The sequence below is a fragment of the Helianthus annuus genome, chromosome 15, assembly GCF_002127325.2.
Source record: "Helianthus annuus cultivar XRQ/B chromosome 15, HanXRQr2.0-SUNRISE, whole genome shotgun sequence".
Taxonomy (NCBI): domain Eukaryota; kingdom Viridiplantae; phylum Streptophyta; class Magnoliopsida; order Asterales; family Asteraceae; genus Helianthus; species Helianthus annuus.
The window spans coordinates 173,103,943-173,121,037 of record NC_035447.2 but is presented as its reverse complement, the minus strand read 5'-3'; the positions used below and the strand labels follow the sequence as shown (position 1 = coordinate 173,121,037).

General features: G+C 35.6%; 1 protein-coding gene and 1 long non-coding RNA gene across 2 annotated transcripts; one reads left to right on the top strand and one right to left on the bottom strand.

Annotated features, from left to right (window-relative positions):
- Window positions 1–1,749: 1,749 nt before the first annotated feature.
- Window positions 1,750–4,515, bottom strand: LOC118487126. Its single transcript, XR_004880372.1, has 3 exons — window positions 4,386–4,515; window positions 3,303–3,386; window positions 1,750–1,845 (listed from the first exon to the last, which is right to left on the bottom strand). It is a non-coding gene; the product is annotated as an uncharacterized LOC118487126 (long non-coding RNA).
- Window positions 4,516–9,172: 4,657 nt separating this feature from the next.
- On the top strand, window positions 9,173–12,587 carry LOC110913004 (tropinone reductase homolog At5g06060). The gene is made up of 4 exons (XM_022157863.2): window positions 9,173–9,545; window positions 11,015–11,231; window positions 11,322–11,428; window positions 12,263–12,587. The coding sequence occupies exons 1-4, from the start codon at window positions 9,240–9,242 to the stop codon at window positions 12,437–12,439; spliced, it is 807 nt and encodes a 268-aa protein (XP_022013555.1). The 5' UTR covers window positions 9,173–9,239; the 3' UTR covers window positions 12,440–12,587.
- Window positions 12,588–17,095: the final 4,508 nt, after the last annotated feature.

Genomic DNA, 17,095 nt, shown 5'->3' with positions numbered 1-17,095 from the left:
AAACCACTTCAAGGGTGTTATAGTTGAGCATGTACGACAAAGATTCTATTACTAATAGAAAAGATCCAGCTAAGGCTGTAAAACCCAACAGAGTATAAGGCAACAAAAATAAAAGACAAAAACAAAAAAAAACAAACGAGCAATCATAGGATTACATCCTTAACATTAAAATCTCGCCATCTCTTTCAATCGATACTATGGAACTTGGATCTCGCTCTAATCCACAAATATATGTTTTCTTTTATGACTTCCACAGTCATTGCGATTGGAATGAATTTACCGTTAAATTCCTTCTCATTCCTAGCCTTTCATATTTGCCACACAGTTGATTGAAGAACCGCACCAATAACCTTCTTCCACATGTTTGATTGATTTAGGTCGGTACCATTCCCAACAAGTTTTTACATGACTCCATTTGCTGCATGCTTGGGACTTATAGCCACACAAGGATTTGCCACCATATTGCTTTTGCCGTTAAACATTGCACCAAAAGATGGTCAGTAGATTCTACCTAGAACCCACACCTTAGGCTTAGCACATTCCGAATCTACACTCTACGCTTGTTTAGCTCAGCTTTAGATGAAATCTTGTTTATGTTTGCCCTCCAACAAAAATAGTTTAATTACCTTTGAAGGAACCCACCTATTCCAATATGGCCACTCCACATCGGATTCGACAATTTGCAACTACCTCCTACTTGTTTTTTTCTTTTATTTACATATAACATATTAGGAAAGCAGTCTTTCAATGGTGCCTCCCCCATCTACTTGATATATTTAAATTTGAGTGGTTCCAATTTTATTATTAAAAAGAGTGGATAATTTTAACATAACATTGATTACTATTGGTCGGAAAATCCAATTAAAAATATTAAAAATGTAAGAGAGAAGTTGCTATAATCAATTAATCATGGTCGAATGCAGTGCCAAAATCAGAAACCTTTTGTTGGAGGGTCAATGTATATTTGTATTTGTATATATGTTATAATTATAATATTTATTATTTTTTTATTTTTTACAAATGTTAAGTAATAAAGTTAGGGTGTAAGGGGTGCATCCTTCGAGGGAAAATTTCACCCACCCAATCATAACATGTCATGTCATTTCTTCTCTTATTCTCTATTCTTGCCAAAAAAACATAGGGTATGGTTTCCCCCAAACCATTAGAAAAATCAAAACATGATTGTTGAATACTAGTGGGCCCCACCTTTATCCCTTCTCTCAAAACTTCACCGCATACGGCATATATCCCCCGCTTTGAACACAACCCTCGTGGCAAACTATGTGGCGGCGGTGTTCCCCAAGCGGCAAATGGGCTTGCCACACCCTTTGCCGCTTCCACCCCGTACACCCTTAAAATCTAGACGTGTTTTAAACTACATTTGTAGTTATTTCCACATTATAAATTTCTATTTATAACATTGTTATGCATAAAGTAGTTGTACTAGAGGCTTAGGGAAGTTTTTAAAATAATTTTGATATTATACTAATATATTGTTATGCATAAATGAGTTGTACTAGAGGCTTAGGGGAGTTTTCCAAATAAATTTGATATTATACTTTTAACTAAAAAGTATTTGTTTTTTTTTTTTTTACTTTTAATCCAACAGTGTTAGGCCCTAATACGGATTTGACAAAAAGTCGCAGCGTAAATTCGTGCCATAAAATTTCTTTCATTACAAACGTCTTGACTTACTTGAAAGTTCGTTTTAATGAATATGTATCTTTTACAAAAAGTATAAGTCCTGCTTCCTAAATTACATACTCAATTATTCCCATACAATCTATCTTGTGACTCGGTCTTCGATCTATATTCCTCGTGATAACCGCCCGTGATTCGTACAACCTGCACTCACCACATACATTCATAACATTAGTACACAATACATAAGCAAGATTCAATCTCGTACACTTCCCATTTCGTTATCTTTCTAACTTCAACCATTTCATCTGCGTATCCATATGCTGGTGAGGCTTCAATGATGTACCTGCATTACTTTTCATTCTCAAGACACACTATTAATAACGTATTACTTGACGTATCTAAATCATGCATACATACATTCTTACATGCATACATACACATCTACACACGTACATACCTTCCTATATCTCTACATACCTGCATACACTCATACGTACCTTCATATATACCACATACACATCTACATCTACATATGCACATACATTACCACGTCTCTACCTACGTACATATACACATACGTAGCTTCACATATACATAAATACACATCTACATACATACATGCATTACTACGTCTCTACTTACTTGCATACACTCATACGTTTGCATACACTCATACGTTTGCATACACTCATACGTTTGCATACACTCATACGTACCTTCATATATACTTAAATACACGTCTACATATGTACATACACTCTTACATACACGTCCAAGATCTTACATACCTCAAGGGGCCGTCGCCGACGGTCTCTGCATTGTGCATAAGTTAAAAAGTGTTCTGTTGAACTCCTCTTATGTTAAGATGTGTTTCTTTTGCACTCCTCTTAAGTTAAGAGGTGTTTCTTTTGTACTCCTCTTAAGTTAAGAGGTGTTTCTTTTGCACTCCTCTCAAGTCAAGAGGTGTTTTTGTTGCAGATTCGTTTCGTCGTCCGTACGCACTAAAACACGCATAACTTTTGAACCGTTTACCCGTTTAACCTCTCGTTTCTTCCTACATGCTTGTAAATTCACATTCTATCATGTGAACTTGAAATCCAACATCTTATTTAAGGAAAATATTCACTTAAAGCTCTCGGCTTTATATATCCGATTTCACTTATTCGACCCGTTCATGTTTTCGTCAAACTACTCATTTGTTTTAACCCAAAACTTACATAAACGTTATAACTAGAATACTTTTACATTATCCGGGGTTCGTACTTGGGATTTATGCACCCGATACCCGGTATGCATTAAGCTTATTCATTTCATTCATTTATACGAAAACAAACTTGGCTAATACAATTTCAAATTGCTAAATTGATTGTCCATTAACCATAACTCACAACCGGGTATTTATACTATTAATTCGCGCCTCTGATTCTTGATTAGCGTGCTTATGTACCATTCTACCCATGCCTGGTTATAGTACCGTATTCATTACTCACGCAACCCTTCCGGTATAGTAATAAAATCACATTTTGACCCATTACATCTACTTGGAGGAAATCATCGATTTCATACGAACATCCTTATTTGTCCTCAATTATCATACTTAATTAACTAGCACATAACTTTACGTAAATAACTAAGAAGTGATTACGGAAATCACTTACCTCATGCATCCGTGTTCATATCCGTTTCCTCGCTACTTCTTGACCCGTTAGCCTTTCGTGCTTGATTCCGTCTCGACATGATTCCTATACTTCCATGTCATAGAAATCACATTCTTATTAGCATACATCATTGTACATGTTAACGATCATATCGATTGTATATTTCACATTTTTTACTTTCATTAGTGACGACTAACAAGCATATGACATATAATCCAATTCATATCCTTTCAACCTCATGAAATTCATCATGTAATCACAAATAACGCATATTAACATAACATGTACCATACAACTTCCTATAATCCTACCTTTACGACAACAAACCAAATCATGCTTCTTATGCGTAGTTGACCTTCAAAAGTCAAGAGTTCATCATACAAACTTTCGGCTTATCCTCATGTATCCGTATCATCATTTATGCTATACCAATGACACTATATACATTTCTTACTCACAATACTAATATACTTACAACCACATGATCACCTAGTGATATTAAACACAACGTACAAGTCCTTAGTGCATAGTCTTGACCAAGACATACATTCAACCCGAGTTCTTGTATACGTTCCATCTAAAGCACCTTCTTCACGTTAGTATACTACTAATTACCTCATTACCTAATCTCAATCATATATCAAGCTATTTCATACAATCTCACATATTAACTTCACTTAGACTTTTCATCATACACTTGGTGTGCGTACACCATTTAGTGCATATTGTACAACTAATTAAAGCACATTCTTCCTAGTTCATCCATGCATTAACATAATCTTTCACAAATCATTATCATAACCAAGCATCATATGTTTTATATCAAATCATCCATCTAACTACTTTCTATAACACTATTCTAATATCAACATTACATAGTTCATCATAAATCTTCACTAAACTTCATCTTCTTACAATTTCTAAGTGGGTTTTATCCCAACTCATCGATACAATCAAAATTGCACATAACACAACTTCTATATGATGATTCTAACACATACCTAAACTCAATTTCATACAAATTCGGGATTTACATCAAAACCCACTTCGTGAAAGATCACCAATCTAATTTTTAAGGCATACCTTATGATTCCCTTGTGATGGTGATCATTAATCCATGTTCCTTCACGAATTTAAGCCTTGAATCATCCTTCAATTTGGTGATTTAGTTGAGTTTAGGGTTAGAGCTCTTTGGAGCTCCTGAACATTCGTGAACACACACGAAGTGTGTGTTTGTGTGTGTTGAACTTTCATTTTAATAACTCAACTTCCATCTTGTTCCATTTAACCCCTCATGTTTGCCACTTAACATAATGTGCACTACTTCCATCTTTTAATAATTTTTACCATACATTTAAATAGGTTAAATAGCCTAGTTATTTATTTCATGACGTGTCATATAGGAACACTCGGCAAATATAAACATTCAGATTTTGGGGCGTTACAAACAGTATTCATCTTTTTCAAATTTAACCACACAACTTTTTTATTTTCAACTTTGGCCTTCTACTTTTCATGTTACGCAAACTTTTTGTTTATGTTTCGCTCGAAATTTTGCGAGTTTACACGGCGCAACGTGTGTATATAGTTCAACGTTTTTACGTTTTCTTCTAAATTTTGCGATTTAACACGACGCAATGTGTATGTGTGGTTCAACGGTTTTACATTGTCTATTTTTTCCTATTGACAAGTTCGTCACAATGCGCGAGTTCTAAATTGACTTAGTTATTACTTTCCACACTTTACATTTCGGTCTAATTTCTTCACATTAACACACCGCAATTTCAGTGGTGGTCGTTGTCGGTAATGTGGCATTGGTGCTATTTCTCACGATTTTACACCCCACCACAACATGAGAGGCTTAATACTAGTTAAAAGAATAATTTTAAACTATTATTATCAAGCATTTCTGGTTTATATGTTAAAAGAACAATAATTTTAAACATAGAATTTTGATGTTTGACTATAAGTTGCTTTTAACTATGGGTGTTCAAAATCGGATTATCCGGTTTTCGGATATCCAAATCTTAGTATTCGAACCCGTATCCAAATTTATAAAAATATTCAAAAAATTCGTTTCGTGCACAGATTAAAACTAAACTTATATTCGAATTTACAAATTTTCAACGTTGAAAACAAAGAACTTTTATAATTCCACATCCGAATCCAATTATTTAATATATTTCAAACTAAACATAGTGCTCATATATATTTACATTTTTTTGTTAGTTTTCGGATATTGGATAATCCGGTTATCCGAAAATTTTAGAAATCCACATCCGAATCCGAAAATTCGGATTATCCAGTTTCCAGATATCCGAATTTTCGGATATTTAGGATTCGGTTTTGGATCCGTATTTTTTTGAACACCCCTACTTTTAACCACACTTTATAATAGTAAAATACCCAAAATACCCATCATACTTTTATATCCACCCATCATCTCCTTTAATCACCCACCAAAACCCCATATCGATTCCTGTAACTGCAAGTGCCGCGCATACTGGTTAAAAATATTAGAAGGACCACGTTTTCATCTTTTTCTTCCTCTACAAATCGGTTACATTAACATTCAATTAACAATCTTGGGTCAAACTACAAATTTTCACTGGATTATCGATTTCCTTATTAGGAAGGCTAGGGTGGCCGCCGGAGAGTCAACGGACCCCTTGTAGTTCCTCCGCTGATTGAATGCCAATGATATTTAATCAATATCTATTATTAAAACAATAAAACAGCTAAACCATTACTATTATTATTATTATTATTATATAATATTATAATTTATTCTTAGTATTGTTTGTTTCTTTGTTTTGTTTTTTTTTTCTTTATATTCTTTTTAGTATTGTTTTTTTTTTTAATTTTGCTTCTTTTATTATCATATTATTTTAACTGGAGTTAATTACTGTTTTTGTCCCTGTGGTTTGTCAAAAATCACTATTTCAGTCCATTAGTTTAAAAATTGCGATTTCAGTCTCTGTGGTTTCACTTTCGTAACCATTTCAGTCCATCTCGTAACCATTTCAGTCCCTGTACTAACAGAATAAATGGATTGAAATGGTTACGAAAGTGAAACCACAGGGACTGAAATGGTTACGAAAGTGAAACCACAGGGACTGAAATCGCAAATTTTAAACTAATAGACTGAAATAGTAATTTTTAACAAATCACAGGGACAAAAACAATAATTAACTCTTTTAATTGATTATAAGACAAATAAAATGAGATGTGAAAGGTCCTTAAAGCATGTATTCTATCATTAATGCAATAAAAAAAGTCACAAATTTGAATCTCCCATAAGTGTTTATTTTTTTTTTCACATTCGAGTATAAATTTTCTTCACAACGAAGTTCATTCAATATAAAGTGTTCTTTTGGTATCGTGGTAATACCCTCACATACCAAACTGATTTCGACCGAATATCGATATAGGTATCGGTATCACTATTATCACGCGGGTGTGTTTAATTTTTTCCTTCACATTGGTTATTAATTTTGTTCACAACAAAGCTACGTTCAACACTGAGTGTTTTTTTGGTGTTGTGTCTTGGTACCGATATTGCTATTATTGAAACCGATACCAGTTTATAGTTTATCGATCAATGAAACACGTAACTTAACTTTTTTTATGTTGCTCTAACGAGTGTCGGTCCATAACAAACGAATCACACTAGAATTTTATAAAAAAAGAGAAAAGTGCTCGAATAGTCCATTTGGTTTGCTCAGATTTCACATTTAGTCCCTAACTTTCTAAAATTACACCTATAGTGATTTAAGGAGGTAGTGGCCGACAGCGGTGTTAGGACGTTTGGGGGGGGTGGGGGAGGGGTGGTGGGGGAGGGGTGGTGGTTTTAGGGTGAAGAATTGGAAGGTGAATTGGGTACAGATCTGGTGGTGAAGGTTTTATGGTGGTGGTGGAATTCTGTTGAACTAGAGAGAGAGAGAAAAAGAAAAGGGAGGGGTCAGTGGGGTGGGTAAAAAGTGGGATTCATATGTTTTAATTGGGTGTGGTGATCTTAAATTTTTTTAATATTTTATTGTTGTTTTTAATAGTAAGGGTAACTTTGTAATTTTATATTTTAACATCAAAAACTAACTCTCATTCGCATCAAGGACAATCCAAGAATGAACTTGGAAAAATTAGAGATTATAGTTGTAACTTTAGAAGAAAGTGGAAGATAAAAGTAGTGTAATCTTTGCAAACCACATTATTATTAGACCTGGCAAACGGGTCGGGTCGGGTTGGGTCATGGGTCAAAACGGGTTCGGGTCAGAACGGGTTCGGGTCAAAACGGGTCAATTAAAAAAAGGGTTGTTTTGGTTTGGGTCGGAACGGGTTGGGGTCGGAACGGGTTCGGGTCAGAACGGGTTCGGGTTGAAACGGGTCCGGGTCAGAACGGGTTTCGGGTCGGGTCGGGTCAATTTTTTTTTTTGAACAATCACATAGCTTAGAACATTCAAAACTTGCTCGATAATGAATGATGAATCATTAAGTAGAAAGAAATTACCACTTGCTGTACTTATTCCACAATACTAAATGTAACATTAAAACTGCAGCAATATCGATTTGGGGCCATTTCAAAAAAAGTGATTTCAATTAACTTTTCAAACAATATTTCAACACAGCATCACAACTTATTGTTAAGAAAATGCAATGAAAAAAAAAATGGTCAAATCACTTCCATAAAGTTGTGTGTCAAGTAGGGATGAGCAATTACCGATACCGTCCCGATCCCGAAAAATACCGATCCCGAATTTTGTTTAAACTTGGTACCGATACCGATACCGAAATATGTCGGTACGGTATAGGTATTTTGAGGGTAAAATTCGGTATTTTACCAATACCGTACCGTACCGATACCGAAAATGCCAAAAAGTGGATACCGTTTCCGGTACCGAAAAAATTCGAGATCGGGATTTCGGGATCGGGACGGAATTGAGATCGGGATGGTATTTTATACCAATTACTCATCCCTAGTGTCAAGTACAGTGGATACATGGAGAATGCAAGTTGCGACAAAACAAATCGTCACAATAAAGTTTTGTCTTCTTTGTTTTCAAATAACCATCAGATTCTCTTCTTCTTCGTTTATCACTCAAATGGCAACGAATAAGGTGATGATAATGGTACACCAGTGTCAGTGTTCGGAGTTTAATGGTGATGGAGGTTTGCGTCGAAACGGTACGGGTTGAAACGATACGGGTCAAAATGGTACGATTCGAAACGGTACTGGTCGAAACGGTACGGGTCAAAACGGTTCGTCGAAACGGTTCGATTCGAAACGGTATTGGTCGAAATGGTATTGGTAGAAACGGTACGGGTTGAAACGGTTCGCGTCGAAACGGTTCGATTCGAAACGGTACTGGTCGAAACGGTACTGGCAGAAACGGTATGGGTCGAAATGGGACGCGTCGAAATGGTACGAAACTCATCCCGACCTGAAACTGATGTCGTGCGGAAACTCGTGTCGGCACAAAACCCATTGCGATGCGAAACCCGTCCCGTGCAGAAACCCGTGTCGGCCCGAAACCCGACCCGAACCGGCCCCGTTCCGATCCAAAACCCGCGTCGTGCCGAAACCCGTCTTGGCCCGAAACTCAATTTGACCTGAACCCACATCGACCCATTTCTTTAATGTTGTCGACCCGCTTTGACCCGAAAATAACAAGATAAAATTTCATGTGACCCATTGTGACCCATTTAGTTAAAATATCTTACCCAAACCAACCCATATAATTTTAAAAGCAACCCAAATTGACCCATTTAAAAGACTTTGGGTCAAGATTGCCCCCTCTAATTATTATCCTGGCACCTTTCTCGAGAAAAAGTGAAAGTCGTTGCAAACGAGGTATAAATAATCAATAGCCAACTTTGCGTTGTTGTGTTGACTCTATACATCTCAACGGAATAGCAGCAAAAATAAAATCCAATAACAACATGACGACCACCACGTCACCGGCAGCCTCAGCAGGAAGTCTCCGATGGTCTCTAGCCGGAAAAACTGCTCTGGTAACCGGCGGTACACGTGGCATAGGCTACGCCGTCGTAGAGGAACTGGCTGCGCTAGGTGCCGCCGTACACACCTGCTCTCGCAACCAATCAGAGCTCAATCAACGCTTACAGGAATGGTCCGATAAAGGCTTCACCGTCACCGGATCCGTTTGCGATGCATCGTCTCGTACTCAACGACAAGAGCTTCTAGATAAAGTCTCCTCTATCTTCAACGGAAATCTCAACATTCTAGTAAGTTTTTTTTTTTTTTTTTTTTTTTTTGAATCCTTAATGATCTTGTAGGGTAATTTGGATCGGTAATTTTGATCCTATAGGAGGGTAGTTACGAGTGAAATTATTACGAAAATGCCACCACGTTTTTTTTTTACTTTTCACGCTTTCGTACGTTTTGTACGTAAAGCTATTTGTACAGATCTTTACCTATTATCTTTTTGATGTTGTTAACTAGCTATGTTATTGGCTTTGTTTAAGAAAACAGTAGACGCTCCGAGGCTTTCGGTTGCCAAAAGCCGATGCGTGAGACGAGAGCATAGTTGTTAATGGCGAATAGCAACAAATAACGATAAGTTACATATATGCTACATAACGATAAATAACGGTACACTAGAAAAAGAATTCTAAATTTGTTTATATGTATATTATATCAAAATACCTTGGTTACATGTATATTTAACAAAAACCTAAAATCAAGCTATTTTAGAGCTATATTTAATTGCTATTTATATTAAGAAAACAAAAAAAAAAAAAATTGTCGCTATTATCACTATCTTCGCTACAACCCTAATAGCGAGCCTAGACCTCTATGCTACGTAGCGTGCTCTAGCGATCGCTACACTCGCTACCCTCCGAACTTTTCGCTCAGTAGTGCCCGGTATGTAGTTTTCGTCTAAAATTTTTTAGGTGTATATGTTTTCGATCCCCTAGTTTTGTAATTTTTTTAGGTATATACGTTTTCGACCCCCCGGTTGGAAATCTCAAGCTTCGCCACCGTGGACAAGAGCTTAAGCCTTAACTTATGTAAGGACGTTGCCTTATGTACAATCAGAAGTTATCTCATCTGTTATACATATTAGTCTTATTATCAAGTAAACCATTTATTATGTCTTCATTTTGTTGTTTTTACATATCACACTCCAAACCACCCTAGTTTTGACCAACTTTGACCTAGATGTGCATGAGGTGCAGCCATGAGGCCTGAGGCGCTTTCCTAATCGCTTCTAGAGCCTCGCGCAACAGGCGCGCCGTTTTTAAGCAAGATTATTCTTCCAGAAGTTCTCAATATGAAGAAGTTATATAAATATTTTTGTCAACAAACCCCAATTTTGGTGAGTAGGCGTGTTAGGAACTCTCATGGGACGCTTTGATGGTGTGCGGGGAGGACCTCCGCACAAGGCCCGCGATTTCGAGGGGGCAGGCGATTTAAAAATAATCCGATACGTATATGTTATTTTTTTAAACAGTAAACACATACCTCTTCCAATATAGGCTCATTTACAAATCATTTTTTATGGTTTAGAATTTAGCCCACTTGAAATTAGGTTTATTGAGCCCATTGCTAATTTGATTTTTTTTTTAAATAATAACAAAACATAACGGAAGGGCACATTTTTTAAATCGCGAACAGGGTACGTGAATTTTCAGAGACGCCTCTGGGAATTCTCATGTTTCTTAGGTTACTTTAATGAAATTCTTTCATGTAGATAAACAATGTTGGGATAAACATAAGGAAACCTACCATCGAGTATACCGCGGAAGAGTATTCGACGCTCATGGCTACCAATTTGGAATCGTGTTACCATTTGTGTCAACTCGCGCATCCTCTTTTAAAGGCTTCCGGTGTTGCTAGCATTGTCTTCATTTCTTCTGTTGGAGGTCTTGTTCACGTTAATTCGGGATCCATCTATGGAGCCACTAAAGGTATGTTTTCCCCGACCCATTTCGGGTTACGCAAAGTTTCCGTCAAGTGAACTTTGTTTTTTTTTTTTCACTACTGTTTTCCACCCACAGGTGCAATCAATCAGCTTGCGAAGAATTTAGCATGTGAATGGGCCAAAGACAATATTCGGGTTAATAGTGTGGCACCGTGGTACATCAAAACCTCGCTTGTCGAACATGTAATATACTTTCACCATACCCTAATTTCTCTACCATATTGTTGAGGTTGGTTGGGCCAGCCAGACAGTCAAAATGGTTCAGTTTAGGCTGTTTGAACCCGTTTCCTATTTAAAATGCCATTTTCGTCCCTCAGGTTTGTTCAGTTTTTCGACTTTCGTCCAAAGGTTTGTTTTTTCCGCATCTGGATCCAAAAGGTTTGAAATCTTGCCATTTTCATCCGGCTCGTTAACTCCATCCATTTTCTCCGTTAAGTCAGGGGTATTTTCGTCTTTTTACCTTTATTATTTTTGTTTTTTATTTAGCAAGCGTACTTTGAATACTTGTACGTTATGCTAAATGCTTGTACATAAAGTGAAAAAGACTGAATTGCTCTTTAAGCTAGCAAAAAAGACGGAAATATCCATGACTTAACGAAGACAAATGGATGGAGTTCATGAGCCGAATGAAAATGACAAGATTTCAAACTTTTTGGATCCAGATGCAGAAAAACAAACCTTTGGACGAAAGTCGCAAAACTGGCCAAACCTCATAGACGAAAATGACATTTTACTCTTGATTTTTTCCAAACCATTAGTTTGTATTAAATTTTAAAAATGATAAAAACGGTTCACGAGTATTTTAAATATTCTGAAAATGAAAAAAAAATTAAATAATAGAGGTAAATGGTCGGTTCAGTTTATACGGACGGTTTCAAGTTCCAATCTGAATCGAAACCGTTACACCCAATTTTTAAACTGAACTGCACTGACCGTTTTGCTTTGGTTTGAGCGAACAAAACACCTAGTTGAAGTTTCCTTTGTAGATCTTTCACTGCGATAGTTTATTTTGTGCAGTTGCTAAGCAATGAACAGTTTTTGGATAAAGTGGTATCTAGAACTCCGTTGAAACGCCCCGGAGAAGCTAACGAAGTTTCATCATTGGTGGCATTCCTCTGCCTGCCTGCTGCTTCGTATATCACTGGACAAACAGTTTCTGTCGATGGAGGATTTTCAGTTAACGGTTTCCCATGATCCCATTTCCTTTTTATGTTCAAGTCGACAGACTTTTGTAATGATCGTTTCTTGTTTAATATAATCATTTTCATATGACCCTATGATCAATAACAGATTGTAATCTTTATGGTTTGTTTTATGAGTTTTGGAGACTGGTACAAGCGAATCGTTTTGTTATTTATGTGTTTGTATGCAGCGGCGGATCTTGACCTAAAACTCAGCATGGGCCGATGTTTTTTGGAGATAAAATCAGCCTGGGCCGAACCAATACACATTTAAAAAAAATCTCGAAAACCTGAAATTTAACACTACTGGGCGAAAAAATCGCACGGGCCGAGGCCCGGTCCGGCCTCCTCTGTATGGGTGTTGTCTGCATATGAGACGCGTTGATAGAAATCGAGTCAGTTTTGTGTGCCTTGTAGACGACGAAGATCATTCTGGATGATATATGACTTATTGTAGTAGATGATCTTTAGAAACACCGAGTTATGCTTTCAAGCGTAGTTTCTTTTTGTCATAAAAAACTCGATACAATTCGTATCAATCGTTAAAGGTTGTTGATGAAGATGTTTGGATAATTAGGTTCTAAAGTTTTACCGTTATATGAATTTTATAACTCTAGTAATAATAACATGAGGAGATGATGAGAGTAGAATGCGGTTAAATTCTCATTTTGTGAATCACACATTAGTTAAATTTAACTATAACTAGATTTGTTTACGTCGCGCGTTACGGCGAAATGGAGCAAATGATAAGGTAAAACAAAGGTTATTTGAAAAAGAAGCAACTTGTTTAGAAAGTCAAACTGTCAGAAAATCGGTTCAGTTTATCATTGTATCGTTTTATCGTTTTATGATGCCAAATAAATACTCTATTTTGAATATGTTTGTTTTTAACAAAACTTATACGGGAATGGCAAGGGAAAAAATAAACGAATCTAAGTTATTAATAAAATATCTAATTAACTAAAAGAGGAAATATACTTTAGAAAAGGAAAAAATAATTATTAAAAATAGAAAATAAATGATAGAAAAAATATGGTTTAAAAAAAATGAAAATATGTTAAAAAGTGAAAAGCAAATATAATATAAATATTACACAACTAAAATAATAAATTATTTAAAAACTATATATTATTATAAAATTAAAATTACTAATCATGGATCTTCATCAACAATATATATAATTCTTAACCTTGAACTTTTAAATTAAAAGTTTGTTTCAGGATTAAATTTAACTATTATTCTTAACCTTGAACTTTTAAATTAAAAGTTTGTTTCAGGGAATAAAGGGACAACTGTAATAATAAGTTAAACATAGGTATCTAAGCACACTTGACTGTAGGTTTTTGCACTCCTCCTTTTATTTTCATGTATCTGTTCTAGTCTAACTTTAATATAAAAGAACACAATAAATGTCATATCGTTGGAATAGGGGTACCAAAATGACAGAAAATCTTTGTTTAGAGGGAGAGGAGAGAAAGAGAGATGGGTTAAAGATGACATGAGCAGTGGCGAAGCTTTAGATTTCCGACCAGTGAGCGTAAGTCACCGGACCTAAAAAGTTTTACAAAATCGCGGGGTCGAAAACGTATATATCCAAAAATTTCTATATGAAAACTACATATTCTCCACTACCGAGCGAAAAGTTTGGAGGGTCGGCCGCCCCCTCCCGCCCCTTAAAAGCTTCGCCCATGAACATGAGGGGGTGTCTGTATTTGCAAAGCAAAAGGTTTTTAAAACCTTCAAAATCAACATGTCGAGCAAAACAAAAATAAGTAGGTATGTGTCAATCAACAAACCCATAGTTTTTAAGATGGTATTAAAGGTACAAATTATGAAGCATAAAATACCAACATTGTGAGATATTGACACTTGGAATGCTCAACCTTGTATAAAAGAAAAATATTTCATATATACACACCGATAACGCTAGGACAAACACTCTTTTAATCATATGTACTTGTTTTAAGGGGACGTTTGTCGTTCTTTTGAAAATATTAGATCAATTTTTTTTTAGAAAATCCCCAAAACATAAGGTATAACACCCAATGCACAAAAAAACGTTGAAACAAACACGCACGTTGCGTTGTGTTAACTCGTAAAATTTAGAACGAAACGTAAAATGAAAATTTGCGAAAGATAAAAAGTATATGGGACCAAAGTTGAAGGTAAAAATGTTGTGAGGTTAAATTGACAATAATGAAAAGTTTTTAGTGAAAAGTGAAAAAGAAATTTATGTGGGTTAAAATTGCAAAATATAAAAAGCTTTTGGGTTAAAGTTAAGTGAAATTGGCCTCTAATAAATCCAATTAGAGGTCATTGGCCATTGACAGTCCAACCTTTGAATATTCCCCCACCAGTCCCATCTTTCACCAATTTTTCCTACACCGGTCCCCCTTTAAAAAAAACTTAACGGAGCTAAGCTTTTTTTTCCCAATTACAAACGATTTTTTTAGAGTTTTTAATCAGAACGACGTTACAAGTCTATTGATGTAAAACTTACATTGAAATGGTGCTCAAAATGACTTGATTTTTGTTAATTGAAAATTTAAACACCCGAATTGAAGCGTCGTTTTCATCTTTTAGAGCATCGTTTCGAGGTAAGTTTTACATCAATGGACTCGTATTGTCGTTCTGATCAAAAGTCGTAAAAAACTGTTTGTAATTTGGAAAAAAAGCATAACTCCGTTAAGTTTTTTCAACGGAGGACCAGTGTAGGAAAAATAGGTGAAATGTGAGACTGGTGGGGGGAACATTTAAAGGTGGGACTGTCAATGATCAAATACCTCTAGTTGGGATTATTAGCGGCCAATTCCCCTAAAGTTAAAAAATCAAAAAAAATTTTTAGAAAACTCCCAAAACATAAAGAATAACACCCTACACATAAAAATGTTGCTTATTTACAGTTTTTTTTTTTATTTTTAATATGACATATGGCATTTATTGTATACAAAACGTTTGTATCATATTCATTTTAGGATGTGTTCAAATATTAGATATATATGGTGATATAGTTTGTTTCTTATGTGCGAGGAAAGCGTTTTATGTGGTTGTGTTGACGATTTTTTGAAGTATATGGAGAGCGAGGAACGAACACGTATTCAATCATAAACAAGGGTCGGTCCGGAAAATTATGGAGGAAATCAAGGTCATGAGTTACTTGTGGGTTATAAACCGTTCAGGAATGACGGATATGTCTTAGGATTCTTGGGGTAGATTTGACGCAATAAAAATGTGGTAGTTGGGGTTTTTTTTTTTTTTTTTTTTCGGTTTTTGGCCGGTTGTATTTTTTCTCTTCGGGTTGTAGTTTCGGATAATGTATTCCGGATTTTGCTTGCTAGCATCTTGCTAGTTTTATGAATATGTTTTGTTTGCCGTTAAAAAAAATCTCAAAGAATTTATGCGGATCCTTATGATTTTTAATAATTGTTTTGCTTATATATAAAGCTAAACAAACGAATTAGTGATATATTTTATGTTAATCAATCCAACTGTAACACAGTTCCGACTGGTACGATTCTTCATAATGGCGTTATCGCATATAGGTAGTCGGGAATTCAATTTTGTTATTTATGCTTTTTGATCTTAGATATTATGTGGTATTATATATGTATAGTTATACTATTTTTTTGGCATATACTAAATATGATTGTTTGTGACGGACCGAAAAGTGAAGCACTGAAATATTGAATGTGACTAACCTATCGAATGTGAACTACCGGATGTGATTATGTGAACTACCAAAGGTGACTAACCTACCATATGAACTACTAAGGCCATGTGTAGTCATAAAGCCCCCAAAGGGGCGTTATGCGCCATGTGGCATGCCACGTCACCCCGGGGCTTTATGGGGCTTGAGGCCGTAGTCATAAAGCCCTACCTCATCATAACCAAAGTGTAAAATGCAGGGACCAAAGTGTAAAATGCAGGGACCAAAGTGTTTTAATGCAGGGACCAAATTGTAAAATGCAGGGACCAAAGTGGAAAATGCCCACCTTCTCGCGCCGCGAATTTTTTCACGCCGGTTTTTTTTTTTTTGATCATCGCGCTGGGGGGGGCGGTGTGGGGGGCTCCATACCGGCGCTATGGCCTTCACCGCGCCCCATTACATACGACCTAAATGTGGCTAACCCAATTTGTTATAATAATTGTATGATGTATAGTTGTTATCTCATGGCTAAAATCGTTTTAATTAGACGTACATTGCCTTTTTGTGTAGGTTAAGTTACCAGTATTTGTGAAGAAGAGAATAGAAAAATCAATGTTTTTCTTAAACACAATTCGTGAGGTATTCTATTTTATTTTGAATAATTGTAGAGATGTAATTTTTTTATTTATAATGGAATGATGTTTTGTAATCTGATTATTGTATAAGTGAAACATCAAGCCTAAATGTGTTGGAATTTTACACTCTTATTTTAATGATTTAGTTATTGCTCACCATTAGACACCGTTAATCAAGTAATATATCATTTTTTTAACTAAAAAAATATAGCAATACTCGTTTTTTGGAGTAATTTTTTTTAAATAAAATAGTAATGTACAAAAAGTTATGACCGTTTAAAAATCATAGGGTTAGTTAGTTTTTTAGAAAATAATAAAATGCAACTACTAACTAATTATCTATAATTTCTTAAAGATGAAGGAGTTAAAGTGTAATTAACATAAGAGG

Excerpts from the sequence above, each read along its gene's own strand:
- LOC110913004 (XM_022157863.2), top strand. The coding sequence starts at position 9,240 with ATGACGACCACCACGTCACCGGCAGCCTCAGCAGGAAGTCTCCGATGG. Across the intron at positions 11,232-11,321 it reads CATCTATGGAGCCACTAAAG|GTGCAATCAATCAGCTTGCG; the intron begins GTATGTTTTCCC and ends TTCCACCCACAG. Across the intron at positions 11,429-12,262 it reads AAACCTCGCTTGTCGAACAT|TTGCTAAGCAATGAACAGTT; the intron begins GTAATATACTTT and ends TATTTTGTGCAG.